This window comes from Loxodonta africana, chromosome 2 (assembly GCF_030014295.1).
Source record: "Loxodonta africana isolate mLoxAfr1 chromosome 2, mLoxAfr1.hap2, whole genome shotgun sequence".
Classification (NCBI taxonomy): domain Eukaryota; kingdom Metazoa; phylum Chordata; class Mammalia; order Proboscidea; family Elephantidae; genus Loxodonta; species Loxodonta africana.
The window spans coordinates 23,347,354-23,366,341 of NC_087343.1; the positions used below are offsets into that span (position 1 = coordinate 23,347,354).

General features: G+C 38.0%; 1 protein-coding gene across 4 annotated transcripts in view; it reads right to left on the bottom strand.

Annotated features, from left to right (window-relative positions):
* CDH18 (cadherin 18) overlaps positions 1-18,988 on the bottom strand; it is a 390,041-nt gene that overhangs the window by 154,825 nt on the left and 216,228 nt on the right. For 3 of the 4 annotated variants that reach the window (XM_003407876.4, XM_023545398.2, XM_010588081.3), the window contains exon 4: positions 2,790-2,957. In XM_003407876.4, coding sequence (XP_003407924.2) covers positions 2,790-2,957 — 168 coding nt within the window. Of the gene's footprint in view, positions 1-438; positions 446-2,785; positions 2,958-18,988 lie in introns of those variants that run through there. The other variant, XM_064270825.1, reaches the window with a different exon arrangement.

Sequence of the window (18,988 nt, forward strand, 5' to 3'; positions counted from 1 at the left end):
TAATCAAGGAAACAAATAACATATCTTTCCTGTCCTTCAAAATGTGCACTGTAAGTAAAAGGACACTATTAAATCAGATTGCAGGAGAGGTTGCAAACTTGATGCTTATGAATGAAATTTCCCGTTGAATCAAAATTTCTTGGAAATTATTTGATTGATCTGCACAGTGTTTTTAGTTTTAACATTAGTATACAGCATTTAAAAATCAAAATAGTGCATTTAAATAACCAGTATTCTACCTCTCTTAAAATAATCACAAAATTGGGTTACAACGGGTCCTAAGGCACACGTGTAGGCATTACCTTGGATAGTCTCGTTCTTCTAGTTGGGCATGCACTCTACAGTCTATATCCTTCCTTACTGTCTCCCTGTCACTGAAAGCAGACAGTCCCTTCATTTGCCTTGAATCCTCAGCCCCTGACTTTGCATCTCCCTAACGTAGAAACTTTGCAGAGCAAACTATTATCTCTAGTCTCTCCTCTGAAACATGTACTCAGAGCCTATTTGCTTTAAATTAAGACACAGTGTTAACAGTTATAACAAGCTTACAGTCGTGCCTCCTTAACATCCATGATACAATCTGTGAAATAGGATGTTATGTGATTTGGGCATTGTGTGAACACTATTTTATATACAGACAGTCCCCTAGTTATGAGTTTCGTTCCTAAGTCTGTCTTTAAGTCAAGTATGTACGTAAGCCGGGACAATTATGTACAGTTCGTATCAAACATCACTAAGTCAAATGTTTATCGTAGTATGTAGTGTACCTTTCTACACATAAAAAACATTAAGGGAACACTTCCAGATACACTAAAACATCTATAACATAGTAATACGGTAATAATAATAATAATGTTTGATGGACACCACAAAGTAGTGCCTGTCTGTTATTACTTTGAATTTTTAAGGTAATAGCCTTTATGGGGGTTGAGACAGGGACATACATGCAGTTGAACATTCCCCAAATGGACATTATTGGATGCATGACTGTATTTGCTTTCTCAGGTCATGGTATATTAACAGAAAAATAAAAAGTTGAAATGGGCTTTGAAAGAATATTTTTGCAAGGTTTTGTGTGTGGACACTAGAATAAGTTGCAATATGCTGTCTGCTCTCTCAGACAGATGAAGTGAGAAAGAAGTCAGAGGAAGTGGAAAAACTCACCCTGCAAGAGAAACAATTAGAGAAACTACTTGACCCGTTTCATGAATGGATTGATGTTTACATAATTTTAATCGTGTATAGATATATGCAATTCATGGAGATTTATGAACACAGTCCTTATAATATATTATTCTTGGTTCAAGCAGTTTACAGGATTTCCCATTATATAGAGAGCTATATGATGGGTTATAATGTCTATGCATAAAATTAAAATCGAAACCACATGCATTGTCCATTTAGTCGATTCGGACTCGTAGGGAAGCTGACTGCCACATCTTTCTTCTGCAGAAAGGCTGGTAGGTTTGAACTGCTGACCTTTCAGTTAGCAGTCGAGCACTTAACCATTGCAAATTCTTTATTACAAGTTACTTTTCTCATGGTGACACCACATGAGTCTGAAAGCAACAGTATGTATAGTACAATCTGGGTGTGAAATGTCTTTTAAATAAGCCAGAGAGTAAGGTTCTGGAAGTATACTGCCTCCATTACAAAACTCTAGGACTATCTCCGCACTGGCAGGTCTTATATCTGTCAATTATTGCACCCAGCATGCTTCTGACTGAAGAAAGAGAGACTCTATTATACATAAGGAGCCCTGGTGGCTCAGTGGTTAAGAGCTTGGCTGCTAACTAAAAGGTCAGCAGTTCGAATCCACCAGTCTCCCCTTAGGAACACTATGGGGCAGTTCTACTTCATCATATAGGGTCACTGTGAGCCAGAACTGACTTGATGGCAACAGAATTTTTTTTTATATATAATGAGTTCACTCAGAGAGTATACATTTATCCTATTTTCTTGCCAGATAAAATAATTGTTTTCACATTTAACTGATACTTCACCAATCACATCGTTATTTATTAATAAAAATAGGAATACAATTCTCTATATTCATCACAATTATAAGAATTTTCAGTTAATTTATAAAATCAATTTTACTGGGCTTGTAAATAATAAAACTATTTTAGGACAGGTGGAGAAAGGGTTGGAGATGCTGCTTATACTATGAAAAAAAAAAGTTCTTCGAGCCCTTATTGTGTATCACTTGAGTTTTCAGTCTATTAAGAGTTATAATATTTGCATATATCATAAATATAATAGTGGTAGAATTGGCTTGAAAATAAAGTAGGAAAGATGTTGTTAATTATAATATGGTTTATAAAACAGTCTGAAATTTTCATTCATTGTCTGTTTCTCTTTTAATCTTGAATCTTAATTTCCTCGTTTTATTTTAAAAAAATAGAACTTGTCTCATTTATGTGCATATACATACTGTTTGGACTAAATAAAATGATGGAATAGATGCAAAGGTGCCCTGTAATTCCACATCAAAATGTATTTTTTTAAATATCTCCATGAATACCTTAATAATATATAGCTACTTCAGCAAACACAGTGTATCATTACTTAGTACTGCTACGCAAGTTTTAATATGTAATGGTGGTGCCAATTGGAACTCATAGTCTTAACACAGTATCAATTATCTAAGAGTAGGTAGAGTGGTTTCTTTAGTCTCACGTATCTATAAAAAAAAAAAAAAGAGAGAGAAGGGAGACCATCTAGCAGAAAAACAATCTCATTTAGCAAAACAGTAGTGATAAATTAAATAATAGGAAATGTGTACATACTCTGAGGAAACCGTGGTGGGTTGTCGTTGACATCTGTCAGGGTGATATTGACTGTTGTCGATCCTGAAAGCCCTCCAACTTGTCCAGCCATGTCTTTGGCTTGAATGACCACTGAATAGTGTTCTCTGGCTTCTCTGTCCATGTTATGTAAGGCAGTTCTAATAACTCCTGTAACATATATTTTATCACAAAAAAAAATCAGTATGAGTTATATACATTAAATGAGAAGCCACTTGAATACATTTATTTTTGTTTTAAGAAATGTGTTTAAATAACATAGTTTTAAAAGTTAGCGGCACTTCTAAGACAAAGAGTAACTTAACGCCATAACTGACTCTCATCTAAAAATTTCTCAGTGAAACATTTATTTACAAACCCATGTCTAAACCTTTCCATTAGTGGCAAATTAAGATACCATCTCCCTGTGTTCCTTGGGATGTACGTCCCCAAGAGGGCAGCCCTACAGCTCAGGCTTGATTCCTTTTGCTGGTGTGCTGAACATCTTACAATGTGTGCCCCTCAGAAGTGTCCGTTGAGATGGTGATATTGAGTTAAGCAGATATTAACTTACATTTTTACACAACAGTTTAAATGGCTTCCTGGTAGGATTGTCAAGTTCGATGATAGAAAATGTTGGACAATTGCAGACACTCAAACAAAGTCTATCTATGCAGGGTCAGGTTAAAATTTATCAAGACTCCAAAACTCACCAGTTTTGTCAGAAAACAATAACAACAACAACTAGATCTATCTGTATAAGCAAAATAAAGAAAGTAAGAGTATTGATTCCAGAAGTCACATCTGAAAGTCACATTCTTTATGTTATAGTGACGAGGGGGCGAATTTAATGCACTTTTTGATGAACGGATAATTGGATTGAATCCAGAGATAAAATAATGTTATATATTCATGCGTAGTTACACACAGGCACATGCACACGGACACACGCATGTGTAAATTTGATCGTTTTTGATAGCTTTGTCAATAACCAGTAACCAGTTGCCTTCGAGTTGTCTTTGAGTCATTGTAACCCCATATGTGTCAGAGCAGAACTGATCCATAGGGTTTTCAGAAGCAGGTCACCAGTCCTTTATTCTGAGGTGCCTCTGGGTGGGTTCAAACCACCAACCCTTTGGTCAGTAGCCCAGTGCTTACGGTTTGAAACACCCAGGGACTCCTAGCTGTGTCAATAGAGTCTTACATTTAGAAACTAGAACAAACTTCCTAGAGGCTCGAGTTTACTCACAGCATAGGAACTGTGCCATAAAGTCAAAGGTTTTCATTGTGCAGATGAGACGTATTATAAATCCTACTTGCTCCTCCAAACACTGCTCATCATTTAGTAACCTCCTTTTTATTTTTGTTAAAAATATTTGGATCATGCTACCTTTGAAAAAGGCACCAATGATTTCAATCAAGCATTATATTAGATTGCAGTTCAATTCATAGGACTGTACTAATCATAATAATTTCTAAACTTTTTAAGTACTATGTTGTTGTTAGGTACCATCGAGTTGATTCTGATTCACAGTGACCCCACGTGACAGAACAGAACTGTCTCAGGGTTTTCTCAGCTGTAATATTTACAGAAGCAGATTGCCAGGCCTTTTCGCCCAAGGAGCTTCTGGGTCAGTTCGAACTGACAACCATTTAGTTAGTAGCTGAGCACTTAACCATTGTGCCACCAGGGCTCCTTTGAAAGTACTATAAACCCATTGCCATAGAGTCAATTCTGACTCATAGTGACCCTGCAGAACAGGGTAGAACTGCACCATAGGGTTTCCAAGGAGGGGCTGGTAGATTCGAACTGTGGACCTTTTTGTTAGCAGCTGAGCTCTTAAGCATTGTGTTACCAGGGCTCCAGAAAGTACTACAGAATTTAACAAATACTTTTATATATAATACCTCGATACCTGAGAGGAAATGGGGCTTTACAAATTAAAATAAAAATTGTCTTTTAAAAGTGGAAAGAATTAATTAGTTGTTTTGAATATATAACACTAAAGGGCTATTTTTTCGCTGAACTGCTTGGTTTCTTACGGATTTTCACACAAATAATGTGCACCTTCTCCATTTCTTTGGTTTGTTTGCCAACCATAACCTCCACCCCAAGGTATTTTTTTAAGTGCACTATACTAATTTATTTTTATAGAAACATGTAAAGAAATCAGCATAGCAGCACTTATAAAAACACCTCATGGAAGGGGAAGGGAGGTGTGGTTGGCAAACAAACCTAGAAGACACACATTGGTGCATACTATTTGCGTAAAAATGTGGTAATGACTTTGAGAGGAGAGCCTTAGGCACCGAGAAAACAGATGCTACAACTTTTAAACATTGCGCACGTATAATTAAGGGAGTTCAGGAAAACTTTCCTGAAGCGAAATAGGAAAGAAAATTATTCTTATCAAAAGAAATTAAATAAAATGATAATAAATGGTTCATCTAACACATGCATATTGAAAAGCCTCAAGCATCCTTACAAAAAAGAACAATGTTGTATCGCATACGGTAATTACGTAGGAATTGAATTGAGGCAGAAATGAACAAGCAAAGAAGTTATGGAAAATTTTATGACAGGAATGTGTACTTGCTAGCATTTGAAAAAAAAAAAGAAAAAGATGCCTTTCCTAAGCAGAATATATTATATATGGGGCCTGCCTCCAGTGGTTAGAAGTGAGAGATAATTGTAAAGGATAATGTTTTACAATAAAATCGCTAAAATGATGTTTTTTCAGAATATGAAAATCTAAGGGCAAAATCAATCATTATAAAGCAAATGATAGAGATCTCTTTTGCTCAGTTTGAATAAAAAAAAATTCTTTTTATTATAGTTATCATTAAAGGGGATCAGAGAAGAAAAATCAGAGCATTCCCTAATTTTACAGTTGAGATTTTAATAATTTCATTTCAGTGCCATTATCTCTCTTCTTTATTAACACAGCCTTACCTGCACAAATGGGAAGAAATGAATCAGACAAATTTGCTCATAGAAAGAAAGGGAATTGACACACACTTCTCAGAAATAATTTTCTAAGGGCCGCTTAGTCTCACAAGTCTCTTGAGGATGGCCTAGTTGTATGAGTTTAGCTATGACCTCCCCTGGGCATACAAGGAACTGGGGAGTGTTAAAGCGAATTGCCTTCCCAATCTGATCCCAAGATCCAATAATCTCCTCCTAACGTGTAGCCAAGATGCATGTAACTGAAGTCAACTACAGCACAGCTGATACCCAGTAAATTTTTAAATAGAGACCATACTTTTTGTATAAAAGTGGCTTAGTAGTTTTTTAAAGGAGTAAAAAGAGAGGCTTAGCATTAAAAAAAAAAAAAAGTACTTTTAAAATAGGATGTTTTTCTTGGTTCATATTATTTGTCTGATAGTGAATGGTATATGGTGCCATTGAATGAATTATTTCTTACGTACTCAATTTGCCTTCCTGAATTGGATATTAAGATGAAAAAAACAGTGCAAAATTATTTTATAATTTTATGTTTTAAAGTAATACACTACCTGATTACTTGAAGCACACAAGTAGAAATGGTCCTAAGAGGCTTTAACAAATTTTTCCTTGTCCATGATCGCCCTTCCATGAAAGAAGAGTTCTGTCCATGCTCCAAGTAGCCACAAGGAGCTCTGGTAGTGCTATGGTTAAGCACTCAACTGTTAACCAGAAGCTTGGCAGCCTTGCAGGAGTAAAGACCTGGCAATCTGCTCCCACAAAGATTACAGCCTAAGAAACTCTATGGAGCAGTTTTACTCTGTCACATGGCGTCACTGTGAGTTGGAATCGACTCGAGGGCACACAACAACAGCAACAACCAAGTAGCCGCAGTTATCATGTCCTCTTGCTTTTCCCGTCCACTGAATGGGTAATTCTACCATTATGGACAAAGGATCTTTTATCCATAATAGTAAACATTTACATAGTAATTCAATTATTATTAAAATATTCTTGTAAATATCCCCATCTGATAAATTTGTCAGAAAATGTGAACAATGTTGAATAAGCTAGGGTAATGTGACTATTATATCTTCCAAACCTTTTGAGAAAGAAATCAAGAAAAAAGAAAGTTGAAGAATAATTCACATCCTACCCAGCACAAAAGCTGTTGTTTTTTAACGGCATTATTATTTTGAACATGTATATATGTGTATATATACACACACACAAACATATATATTCAAAATATATGTTCTATATATATATATTCATGCTTAGCATTTCTCAAGCTGAAAGAACTGAAGAAAAAATTGAAGCTTCAAGTTGCAATACTGAAGGATCCTACGGGCAAAATACTGAACAATGCAGGAAGCATCAAAGGGATACACAGACTCACTGTACCAAAAAGAATCGGTCAACATTCAGTCATTTCAGGAGAGCAAAGAATATTGAATATACTATGGACTGCCAGAAGAATGAACAAATCTATCTTGGAAGAAGTACATCCAGAATGTTCCTTAGAAGCGAGGATGCCGAGACTTTGTCTCACATACTTTGGACATGTTATTAGGAGGGACTAGTCCCTGGAGAAGTACATCATGCTCGGTAAACTAGAGTGTTAGCAAAAAAAGAGGAAGACCCTCAAGGAGATGGACTGACACAGTGGCTGCAAAAATGGGCTCAAGCATAACAGTTTTGAGGATGCCGCTGGACCGAGCAGTGTTTTGTTCCGTTTGTTTGTTTATAGGGTCTCTACGAGCTGAAACCAACTCAATGGCAACTAACAACAAGAAATGTACTCATACATGCATATAAATATACACACACATGAACACTGATATCTTCTCTCACTTTTATGGAGGAGGCTACTTTTGACAATAGAGACAACATTAAGCAGAGTGATTTGTTTTGTTTCATTTTGTTTTAATTGGAGAAGAAAATGGATTAAATGTGAAGCAACTTATGCAAAATGACCTTATGTCCTAGTTTTCCCTAGACATTTTCAGGAGATGTCTGTCTGGAAATAATTGTGAAAGCTCTACCTTTCACTGTTAACAGTGTGCCAGTTTGGATGATCAGTTATATTGTCATTCTAATTATTAAAAAATAGCTAGGATTAGTACACACCTGGCTCTGGCTTTCAAACTTGACTATGTTTAAAACACTTCTTGAGACTTCCTTAAAGAGCAAATTCCTTGGATTCATTCTTCAGAGAGATTCTCATTTAGTAGTTCTGGGTGAGGCTGGGCTACTTGAGTTTTCAATTGGCTACCACAGGTGATTCCAGTGCAGATGGGTCAAAACCACACTTTGAAAGGCACACAACGAGAAAGGCAGAATTCTATGAATAGATACTAATGCATGTCCACACTTTTCATCTCATCTTGTCATGCCTAAGAAATACATATATGTATGAACTCATTGCCACTGAGTCAATTCTGACTCAGAAGATGTATGTATTTATAGAGTATACGATGGTAGTACCCATTTTCACAACCGTCAAAACTAATGCCATGTACAATGTTAGGATAAACTATTTATGCAGCCCAAGGAGGAAATGACGTTTTATTTGTTCAGTTGGCTTTTTCTACCATGTACCTAATACTAACAATATAATTTACTGCGGTCTTCCAAATAAACTTAGTAAGGACATACACTGTGGGCTTTCATTTAAAGTATTTTTAACGAAAAAATAGAGAGACACTGAATAAATTCCCATAGATACACTTCATCATTCATTTGTTTCAAAATAAGGAAAACTCTCTTCTTTGCAGTTCAGCCTAGGTGAGTGGCTGCAGCATATTCTGAAGTTTTGTCAGACATGCTTCACTAGCAATGTTTACTTTCACATTTTCAACAGAAATTGTTGCCTTCTATTCTCCTGTGATGCCCGGTTGAATCAACAGGTTGTGATTACCCACGTATCATTTTGTTTTGTTTCTCATTACTTTCTTGGTAAATGACTATAGGTTCCTCACTGCCTACAAATTACCTTCTGAGTACAGCTTCCAAATCACCTTGATACGTAGGAGCTTGTAACTGAGAATCACTCTCTGCTGAATACAAGTTCATAACGTTGAAAACTCATCTCTGGTTATAAACGCTACTTGTTGAGCCTGACTCACTGGCCTACCATGTTTATGTTTCTTCACTAATGATATTCATATAGCAGTAGATCCTCTAAAATGTTTTCTTGCATTTTTTACCCACTAAAAAGAATCTAAAATGGAAATGTTACACAAATTCGATTCATTAGTTAATACACAGAAGACTGCAAAATAAAGATGACTAGTAGGCTAGAAAAAATAAAGAAGTGTACACATTCCTATGTCAAATTCCAAGGTATGAATCTGCATTTCTAAGAGGAATTGTGAGTTTCCATTCATGCCTAAATTACACATATGCACTTTTGCTCAATTGCTTATTTTGCTCCTTAATTTACTCAATTGCTTATTTATTCATTTAATGTCTACTGTGTTATAGAAAATGTACAGGTCCTCCGGTGTTACTCGAATGGGGAACCTGGACCACCTAATATCTGAATCACGTGGATTGCCAATTATCATGCAAATTCAAGGACTCCATTTTTAGAACTTTTTAAATTATTTATTAAAGTGGCTTTTCCATGATTCTAGGAGCCATGGTGGTGCAGAGGTTAAAAGTTCAGTTGCTAAGCAAAAGGTTAGCAATTCGAATCCACCAGCCATTCCTTGGAAATTCTATGGGGCAGTTCTATTCTGCCATATAGGGCCCTTATGAGTCAGAATGAACTCAACGGCAATGGGTTTGGTTTTGGTTTGGTCCTTAAATTTTCCTACAAGTTTCTAAAAATAATGGGACTTCCAAAAATTATTTTCTGCACTGAAAGCAAAAATATTTAGAAAACAAATCTCTATGTATTCATCAGCAATAGTTCCAGAAATCTGATTTCTTCATTCATTGAAATATGACAGCCCAGTGAGTTGGGCACAATTCAATGTGTGCTGAGTGTGTTTCTGCTCTGTATAAAATCTATGATATACAAGGCAGTATGGCAGACAGAGCTGACTACACTACAGTACACGATTAGAGTGCTTTCACTTGGGGAAGAATATGCAAATCTGGAAAATTAAGTAATATAGACTATGTATTTATTAAGCCCAAAGATGTCCAGAGCTTATGGTGTCCCAAAAGCATGCATATGAAATAAGAGTACTTCCTGTAAATGCAGTATATTTTTAGGCTAAGCAAGGAGAGATGATAATCTCAAGAACAGATTCAATGCATTGAACACTAATGACCAAAGATCAGAAAAGTTGTGGGTTGACATTAAGGACATCATGCTTGACAAAATCAAAAGTTCATTTAGAAGACAGGATAGAAAGAAAAGATCAAAATCAATGTCAGAAGAGACTCTGAAACTTTCTCTTGAACATCAAGTAGTTAAAGCAAATGGAAAAAATGTTGAAGTAAAACAGCTGAACAGGTTGTGGGGTGGGGCCAAGATGGCAAAATAGGTGGATGCTACCGTGGATCCCTCTTGCAACAAAGACTCGGAAAAACAAGTGAATCGATCACATACATAACAATCTATGAACTCTGAACAACAAGCACAGACTTAGAGACGGAAAACAAACAAATACAGGCAGACAGCGACCGTTTTCAGAACTGGGAGCCAGCGTACCAGGCAGGTGACCTTTGGAGCCCGATCTGGGGCAGAGCCTAGGGGGGCAGACGGCACAGACAAGGGGCCCAGCCCTACCCCCCCGAACCCATCCCAGGAGAGAGTCTAGCTGGTTGGCGTGGGCGGTGTAGCGGCACAGCCGGAGGGAGAAACACCCGGGAGGCAGTGACTGATCTTGGAGTGGGGAGAGCAGCATCCCAGTCGGGGAGCCGTCCCGCCGGGAGTTTGGCGGGAAGCGGGCGGGGCGTGAGCGGGGGGGGGGTCAGCTATATTTCCCTAAAGAGACCCCGGGGCAGGGCCCACACGTTCGTGCGGGGGGACGCCCACCCAGTTCTCGCGTGTAGCGTGGCGCACCGGAGGGAGAAGTCCCTGGGAGGAAGTGACTGGTCTTGGAGCGGGGAGAGCAGTGTCCCAGCTGGGGAGCCATCCCGCTGGGATTTTGGCGAAAGCAGGCGGGGCGTGAGCACGGGTGCAATTATATTCCCCTGAATGGACCCAGGGGGCGGGCCCACACGTTCGTGCGGGAGACGCCCACCCAGTTCGCCCGAGCAGTGCCGCGCACCGGAGGGAGAAGTCCTCGGGAGGAAGTGACTGGTCTCGGAGTGGGGATAATAGCGCCCCAACCGGGGAGCCATCCCGCCCAGATTTTGGCGGACGGGGGCGGAGCGTGAACGCGGTGATCAGCTCTATATGTTGTGGTGATACACTCCTAGCTCTCTGATCCCTCCCCCACCCTCCCCAGGTGGCTCCATTAACATCTGAATACCTGGAGACAGAGGGAGAATTCAGATAGGGATTTGACTGCATTTTTTTTAGCTGATTACCTGGAAAATCTAGTTTCCCAGTGATGGCTCGGAGACAGCAGTCCATATCAAACCACATAAAGAAACAGACCATGACAGCTTCTCCAACCCCCCAAACAAAAGAATCAAAATCCTTCCCAAATGAAGATACAATCCTGGAATTATCAGATACAGAATATAAAAAACTAATTTACAGAATGCTTAAAGATATCACAAATGAAATTAGGATAAATGCAGAAAAAGCCAAGGAACACACTGATAAAACTGTTGAAGAGCTCAAAAAGATTATTCAAGAACATAGTGGAAAAATTAATAAGTTGCAAGAATCCATAGAGAGACAGCATGTAGAAATCCAAAAGATTAACAATAAAATTACAGAATTTGACAACGCAATAGAAAGTCAGAGGAGCAGACTCGAGCAATTAGAATGTAGACTGGGACTTCTGGAGGACCAGGGAATCAACACCAACATAGCTGAAAAAAAATCAGATAAAAGAATTAAAAAAAATGAAGAAACCCTAAGAATCATGTGGGACTCTATCAAGAAGGATAACTTGCGAGTGATTGGAGTCCCAGAACAGGGAAGGGGGACAGAAAACACAGAGAAAATAGTTGAAGAACTCCTGACACAAAACTTCCCTGACATCATGAAAGACAAAAGGATATCTATCCAAGATGCTCATCGAACCCCATTTAGGATTGATCCAAAAAGAAAAACACCAAGACATATTATCATCAAACTTGCCAAAACCAAAGACAAACAGAAAATTTTAAAAGCAGCCAGGGAGAAAAGAAAGGTTTCCTTCAAGGGAGAATCAATAAGAATAAGTTCAGACTACTCAGCAGAAGCCAAGCAGGCAAGAAGGGAATGGGACGATGTATACAGAGCACTGAAGGAGAAAAACTGCCAACCAAGGATCATATATCCAGTAAAACTCTCTCTGAAATATGAAGGAGAAATTAAGATATTTACAGATAAACACAAGTTTAGAGAATTTGCAAAAACTAAACCAAGACTGCAAGAAATGCTAAAGGAGATTGTTTGGCCTGATGACCAATAATATCAGGTACCAGCACAATACAAGGTCACAAAACAGAACGTCCTGATATCAAAGCAACTCAAATAGGGAAGGCACAAAAACAAACAAAGACTAATTCTAAAAAATAAATAAATAAACAAAATAATACACATAACAGGAAATCATGGAAATCAATAGATAAACGATCAAAATAATCAAAAAGAGGGACTAAATATAGGAGGCATTGAACTGCCAGATGGAGAGTGATACAAGGCGATATAGAAGGATACAAGTTAGGTTTTTACTTAGAAAAATCGGGGTAAATAATAAGGTAACCACAAAAAGGAATATCAATTCCATAACTCAAGAAAAAAGCCAAGAAAACGTAACGACTCAACAAACACAAAGTTGAACATTATGAAAATGAGGATCTCACAATCTACTAAGAAAAACTTCTCAGCACAAAAAAGCATGTGGAAAAATGAAATGGCCAACAACACACATGAAAAGGCATCAAAATGACAGCACTAAAAACTTATTTATCTATAATTACGCAGAATGTAAACGGACTAAATGCACCAATAAAGAGACAGAGAGTCACGGACTGGATAAAGAAACACGATCCATCTATATGCTGCCTACAAGAGACACACCTTAGACTTAAACACACAAACAAACTAAAACTCAAAGGATGGAAAAAAATATATCAAGCAAACAATAAGCAAAAAAGAAGAGGAGTAGCAATATTAATTTCTGACAAAATAGACTTTAGACTTAAATCCACCACAAAGGATAAAGAAGGACACTATATAATGATAAAAGGGACAATTGATCAGGAAGACATAACCATATTAAATACTTATGCACCCAATGACAGGGCTACAAGATACATAAATCAAATTTTAACAGAATTGAAAAGTGAGATAGACACCTCCACATTTATAGTAGGAGACTTCAACACACCACTTTCGGAGAAGGACAGGACATCCAGTAAGAAGCTCAATAGAGACACGGAAGACCTACTTACAACAATCAACCAACTTGACCTCATTGACTTATACAGAACTCTCCACCCAACTGCTGCAAAATATCCTTTTTTTCTAGCGCACATGGAACATTCTCTAGAATAGACCACATATTAGGTCATAAAACAAATCTTTGCAGAATCCAAAACATGGAAATATTACAAAGCATCTTCTCAAACCACAAGGCAATGAAGCTAGAAATCAATAACAGAAAAACTAGGGAAAAGAAATCAAATACTTGGAAAATGAACAATACCCTCCTGAAAAAAGACTGGGTTATAGAAGACATCAAGGAGGGAATAAGGAAATTCTTAGAATGCAACGAGAATGAAAATACTTCCTATCAAAACCTCTGGGACACAGCAAAAGCAGTGCTCAGAGGTAAATTTATATCGATAAATGCACACATAAAAAGAGAAGAAAGAGCCAAAATCAGAGAACTGTTCCGACAACTTGAACAAATAGAAAGTGAGCAACAAAAGAATCCATCAGGCACCCGAAGTAAACAAATAATAAAAATTAGAGCTGAACTAAATGAATTAGAGAACAGAAAAACAATTGAAAGAATTAACAAAGCCAAAAGCTGGTTCTTTGAAAAAAATAACAAAATTGATAAACCATTGGCTAGACTGACTAAAGAAAAACAGGAAAGGAAACAAATAACCCGAATAAGAAACGAGAAGGACCACATCACAACAGAACCAAATGAAATTAAAAGAATCATTTCAGATTACTATGTAAAACTGTACTCTAACAAATTTGAAAACCTAGAAGAAATGGATAAATTCTTGGAACAATACTACCTACCTAAACTAACACATTCAGAAGTAGAACAACTAAATAGACCCATAACAAAAAAAAGAGATTGAAACGGTAATCAAAAAACTTCCAACAAAAAAAAGTCCTGGCCCAGACGGCTTCACTGCAGAGTTCTACCAAACCTTTAGAGAAGACTTAACACCATTACTATTGAAGGTATTTCAAAGAATAGAAAAACACGGAATACTACCCAACTCATTCTATGAAGCTACCATCTCCCTGATACCAAAACCAGGTAAAGACATTACAAAAAAAGAAAATTTTAGACCTATATCCCTCATGAACATAGATGCAAAAATCCTCAACAAAATTCTAGCCAATAGAATCCAACAACACATCAAAAAAATAATTCACCCTGGTCAAGTGGGATTTATACCTGGTATGCAAGGCTGGTTTAATATCAGAAAAACCATTAATGTAATCCATCACATAAATAAAACAAAAGATAAAAACCACATGATCTTATCAATAGATGCAGAAAAGGCATTTGACAAAGTTCAACACCCATTTATGATAAAAACTCTTACCAAAATAGGAATTGAAGGAAAATTCCTCAACATAATAAAGGGCATCTATGCAAAGCCAACAGCCAATATCACTCTAAATGGAGAGAACCTGAAAGCATTTCCCTTGAGAACGGGAACCAGACAAGGATGCCCTTTATCACCGCTCTTATTCAACATCGTACTTGAAGTCCTAGCCAGGGCAATTAGGCTAGACAAAAAAATAAAGGGTATCCAGATTGGTAAGGACGAAGTAAAGCTATCACTATTTGCAGATGACATGATCGTATACATGGAAAACCCTAAGGAATCCTCCAGAAAACTACTGAAACTAATAGAAGAGTTTGCAAGAGTCTCAGGTTATAAAATTAACATACAAAAATCACTTGGATTCCTCTATATCAACAAAAAGAACACCGAAGAGGAAATAACCAAGTCAATACCATTCACAGTAACCCCGAAGAAGATAAAATACTTAGGAATAAATCTGACCAAGAATGTAAAAGACCTATACAAAGAAAATTATAAAACTCTGCTACAAGAAATTCAAAAGGACATACTTAAGTGGAAGAACATACCCTGCTCATGGATAGGAAGACTTAACATAGTAAAAATGTCTATTCTACCAAAAGCCATCTATACATATAACGCACGTCCAATCCAAATACCAATGTCATATTTTAAGGGGATAGAGAAACAAATCACTAATTTCATATGGAAGGGAAAGAACCCCCGGATAAGCAAAGCATTACTGAAAAAGAAGAAGAAAGTGGGAGGCCTCACTCTACCTGATTTCAGAACCTATTATACAGCCACAGTAGTGAAAACAGCCTGGTACTGGTACGACAACAGGCACATAGACCAATGGAACAGAATTGAGAACCCAGATATAAATCCATCCATGTATGAGCAGCTGATATTTGACAAAGGACTAGTGTCAGTCAATTGGGGAAATGATAGTCTTTTTAACAAATGGTGCTGGCATAACTGGATATCCATTTGCAAAAGAATGAAACAGGACCCATACCTCACACCATGCACAAAAACTAACTCCAAATGGATCAAAGACCTAAACATAAAGACTAAAACGACAAAGATCATGGAAGAAAAAATAGGGACAACCCTAGGAGCCCTAATACAGGGCATAAACAGAATACAAAACATTACCAAAAATGATGAAGAGAAACCCGATAACTGGGAGCTCCTAAAAATCAAACACCTATGCTCATCTAAAGACTTCACCAAAAGAGTAAAAAGACCACCTACAGACTGGGAAAGAATATTCAGCTATGACATCTCAGACCAGCGCCTGATCTCTAAAATCTACATGATTCTGTCAAAACTCAACTACAAAAAGACAAGCAACCCAATCAAGAAGTGGGCAAAGGATATGAACACACATTTCACTAAAGAAGATATTCAGGCAGCCAACAGATACATGAGAAAATGCTCCCGATCATTAGCCATTAGAGAAATGCAAATTAAAACTACGATAAGATTCCATCTCACTCCAACAAGGCTGGCATTAATCCAAAAAACACAAAATAATAAATGTTGGAGAGGCTGCGGAGAGATTGGAACTCTCATACACTGCTGGTGGGATTGTAAAATGGTACAACCACTTTGGAAATCCATCTGGCATTATCTTAAACAGTTAGAAATAGAACTACCATACAACCCAGAAATCCCACTCCTCGGAATATACCCCAGAGATACAAGAGCCTTCACACAAACGGACATATGCACACCCATGTTTATTGCAGCTCTGTTTACAATAGCAAAAAGCTGGAAGCAACCAAGATGTCCGTCAATGGATGAATGGGTAAATAAATTGTGGTATATTCACACAATGGAATATTATGCATCGATAAAGAACAGTGACAAATCTCTGAAACATTTCATAACATGGAGGAATCTGGAAGGCATTATGCTGAGTGAAATGAGTCAGTTGCAAAAGGACAAATATTGTATAAGACCACTATTATAAGATCTTGAGAAATAGAAAAAACTGCGAAGAACACATACTTTTGTGGTTACAAAGGGGGGAGGGAGGGAGAGGGCTTTTTATTGATCAATCTGTAGATAAGAACTGCTTTGGGTGAAGGGAAAGACAACACTCAATACAAGGAAGGTCAGCCTAATTGGACTGGACTTAAAGCAAAGAGGTTTCCGGGACAAAATGAAAGCTTCAAAGGTCAGCGGAGTAGGGGCTGGGGTCTGGGGAACTTGGTTTGAGAGGACTTCTAAGTCAATTGGCAAAATAATTCTAATATGAAAACATTCTGCATCCCACTTTGAATTGTGGCGCCTGGGGTCCTAAATGCCAACAAGCGGCCATCTAAGATTGGTCTCAACCCACCTGGAGCAAAGGCAAAGGAAGAACACCAAGGTCACACGACAACTAAGAACCCAAGAGACAGAAAGGGCCACATGAACCAGAGACCTACATTATCCTGAGACCAGAAGAACTAGTTGGTGCCCGGCCACAATCGATGTCTGCCCTGTCAGGGAGCACAACAGACAACTCCTGAGGGAGCAGGAGACCAATGGGATGCAGACCCCAAATTCTCATTAAAAGACCACACCTAATGGTATGATTGCGACTAGAGGAATCCCAGAGACAATGCTCCCCAGAACTTCTGATGGCACAGGACAGGAACCATCCCCGAAGACAAATTATCAGGCATGAAAAGGAGTGGTCAGTGGGGGGGAGAGAGATGCTGATGAAGAGTGAGCTAATTAAATCAGGTGGACACTGGAGAGTGCATTGGCAACTCTTGACTGGATGGGGGATGGGGAGATAGAGAGAGAGGGAAGATGGCAAAATTGGCACGAAACGAGAGACTGAAAGGGTTGACTCAATAGGGGGAGAGCAAGTGGGAGAAGGGAGTAAGATGTATGTAAACCTACATGTGACAGACTGATTGGAATGGTAAATGTTCACTTGAAGCTTAATAAAAATTAATTAAAAAAAAAAAAAAAAACAGCTGAACAGAAGATTTCAAAGGGCTGTTCAAGAAGACAAAGTATTATAATGACATGTGCGAAGACCTGGAGATAGAAAACCAAAAGGGAAGAACGTGCTTGGCATTTCTCAAGATGAAAAAACAAGAAAAAATCCAATCCTTGAGTTGCAATATTGAAGGATTCTATGGGGAAAATGTTAAAAGATGCAGGAAGCATCAAAACAAGATGGAAGGAATACACAGAGCCACTCTACCAAATAGAATTAGTAGATGTTCAACCATCTCAGGAGGTAGCAAATGGTCAGGAACTGATGGCACCGAAGGAATAAGTCTAAGATGCACTGAAGGCATTGGTGAAAAACAAGGCTCCAGGAGTTGACAGAATACCAGTTGAGATGTTTCAACAAATGGGTGCAGTACTAGAATGCTCACTTGTCTATGCTAAGAAATTTGGAAGACAGCTACCTGGCCAACTGACTGGAAGAGATCCATATTTATGCTTATTCCCAAGAAAGGTGATCCAACTGAATACTTAAATAATTGAAAAATATCATTAATATCATGCATAGGTAAAATTTTGCTGAAGATCATTCAAAAAGGGCAGCAGCAATACATCAACAGGGAACTGCAAGAAATTCAAGCCAGATTCAGAAGAGGACTTGGAACAAGGGATATCATCGCTTATGTCAGATAGACCCTGTCTGAAAGCAGAGAATACCAGAAAGATGTTTACCTGTGTTTTATCAACCTATGCAAAGGCAATCAGATACGTGAATCATAACAAATTATGGATAATATTGCAGATAATGGAAAATAAAGAAATACAGAACACTTAATTGTGGTAACAAGGAACTTGTAAATAGATCAAGAGGCAGTCATTGGAACAGAACAAGGGGATACTGCACGGTTCAGTCAGGAAAGGTGTGTACCACAGTTGTATCCTTTCACCATACTTATTCAATCTGTATGCTGAGCACATAATCTGAGAAGCTTGACTATATGAAGAAGAAAGGGGCATTAGGATTGGAGGAAGACTCACTAACATCCTGCATTATGCAGATGACACCATCTTGCTTGCTGATAGCAAAGAGGACTTGAAGTACTTACTGACTTAGTTATCTAGTGATGCTGTAACAGAAATAACACAAGTGGATGGTTTTAAAAAGAGAAATTTATTCTCACACAGTCTAGTAAACTACAAGTCCAAATTCAGGGCATCAGCTCCAGGGGAAGACTTTATCTATCCCTTCTGGAGGAAGGTCCTTGTCCTCAATTTCCCCCTAGGCTAGGAGCTTCTCTGTGCAGTCCAGCAATCCCAAGTCCAAAGAACACACTCTGCTCCCAGCTCTGCTTTATTGGTGTTATGAGTTTCCCACTCTCTTGTTGCTTCCCTTTACTTTTATCTCTTATAAAATAAAAGGTGGTGCAAGCCACACTCCAGGGAAACTCCCCTTACA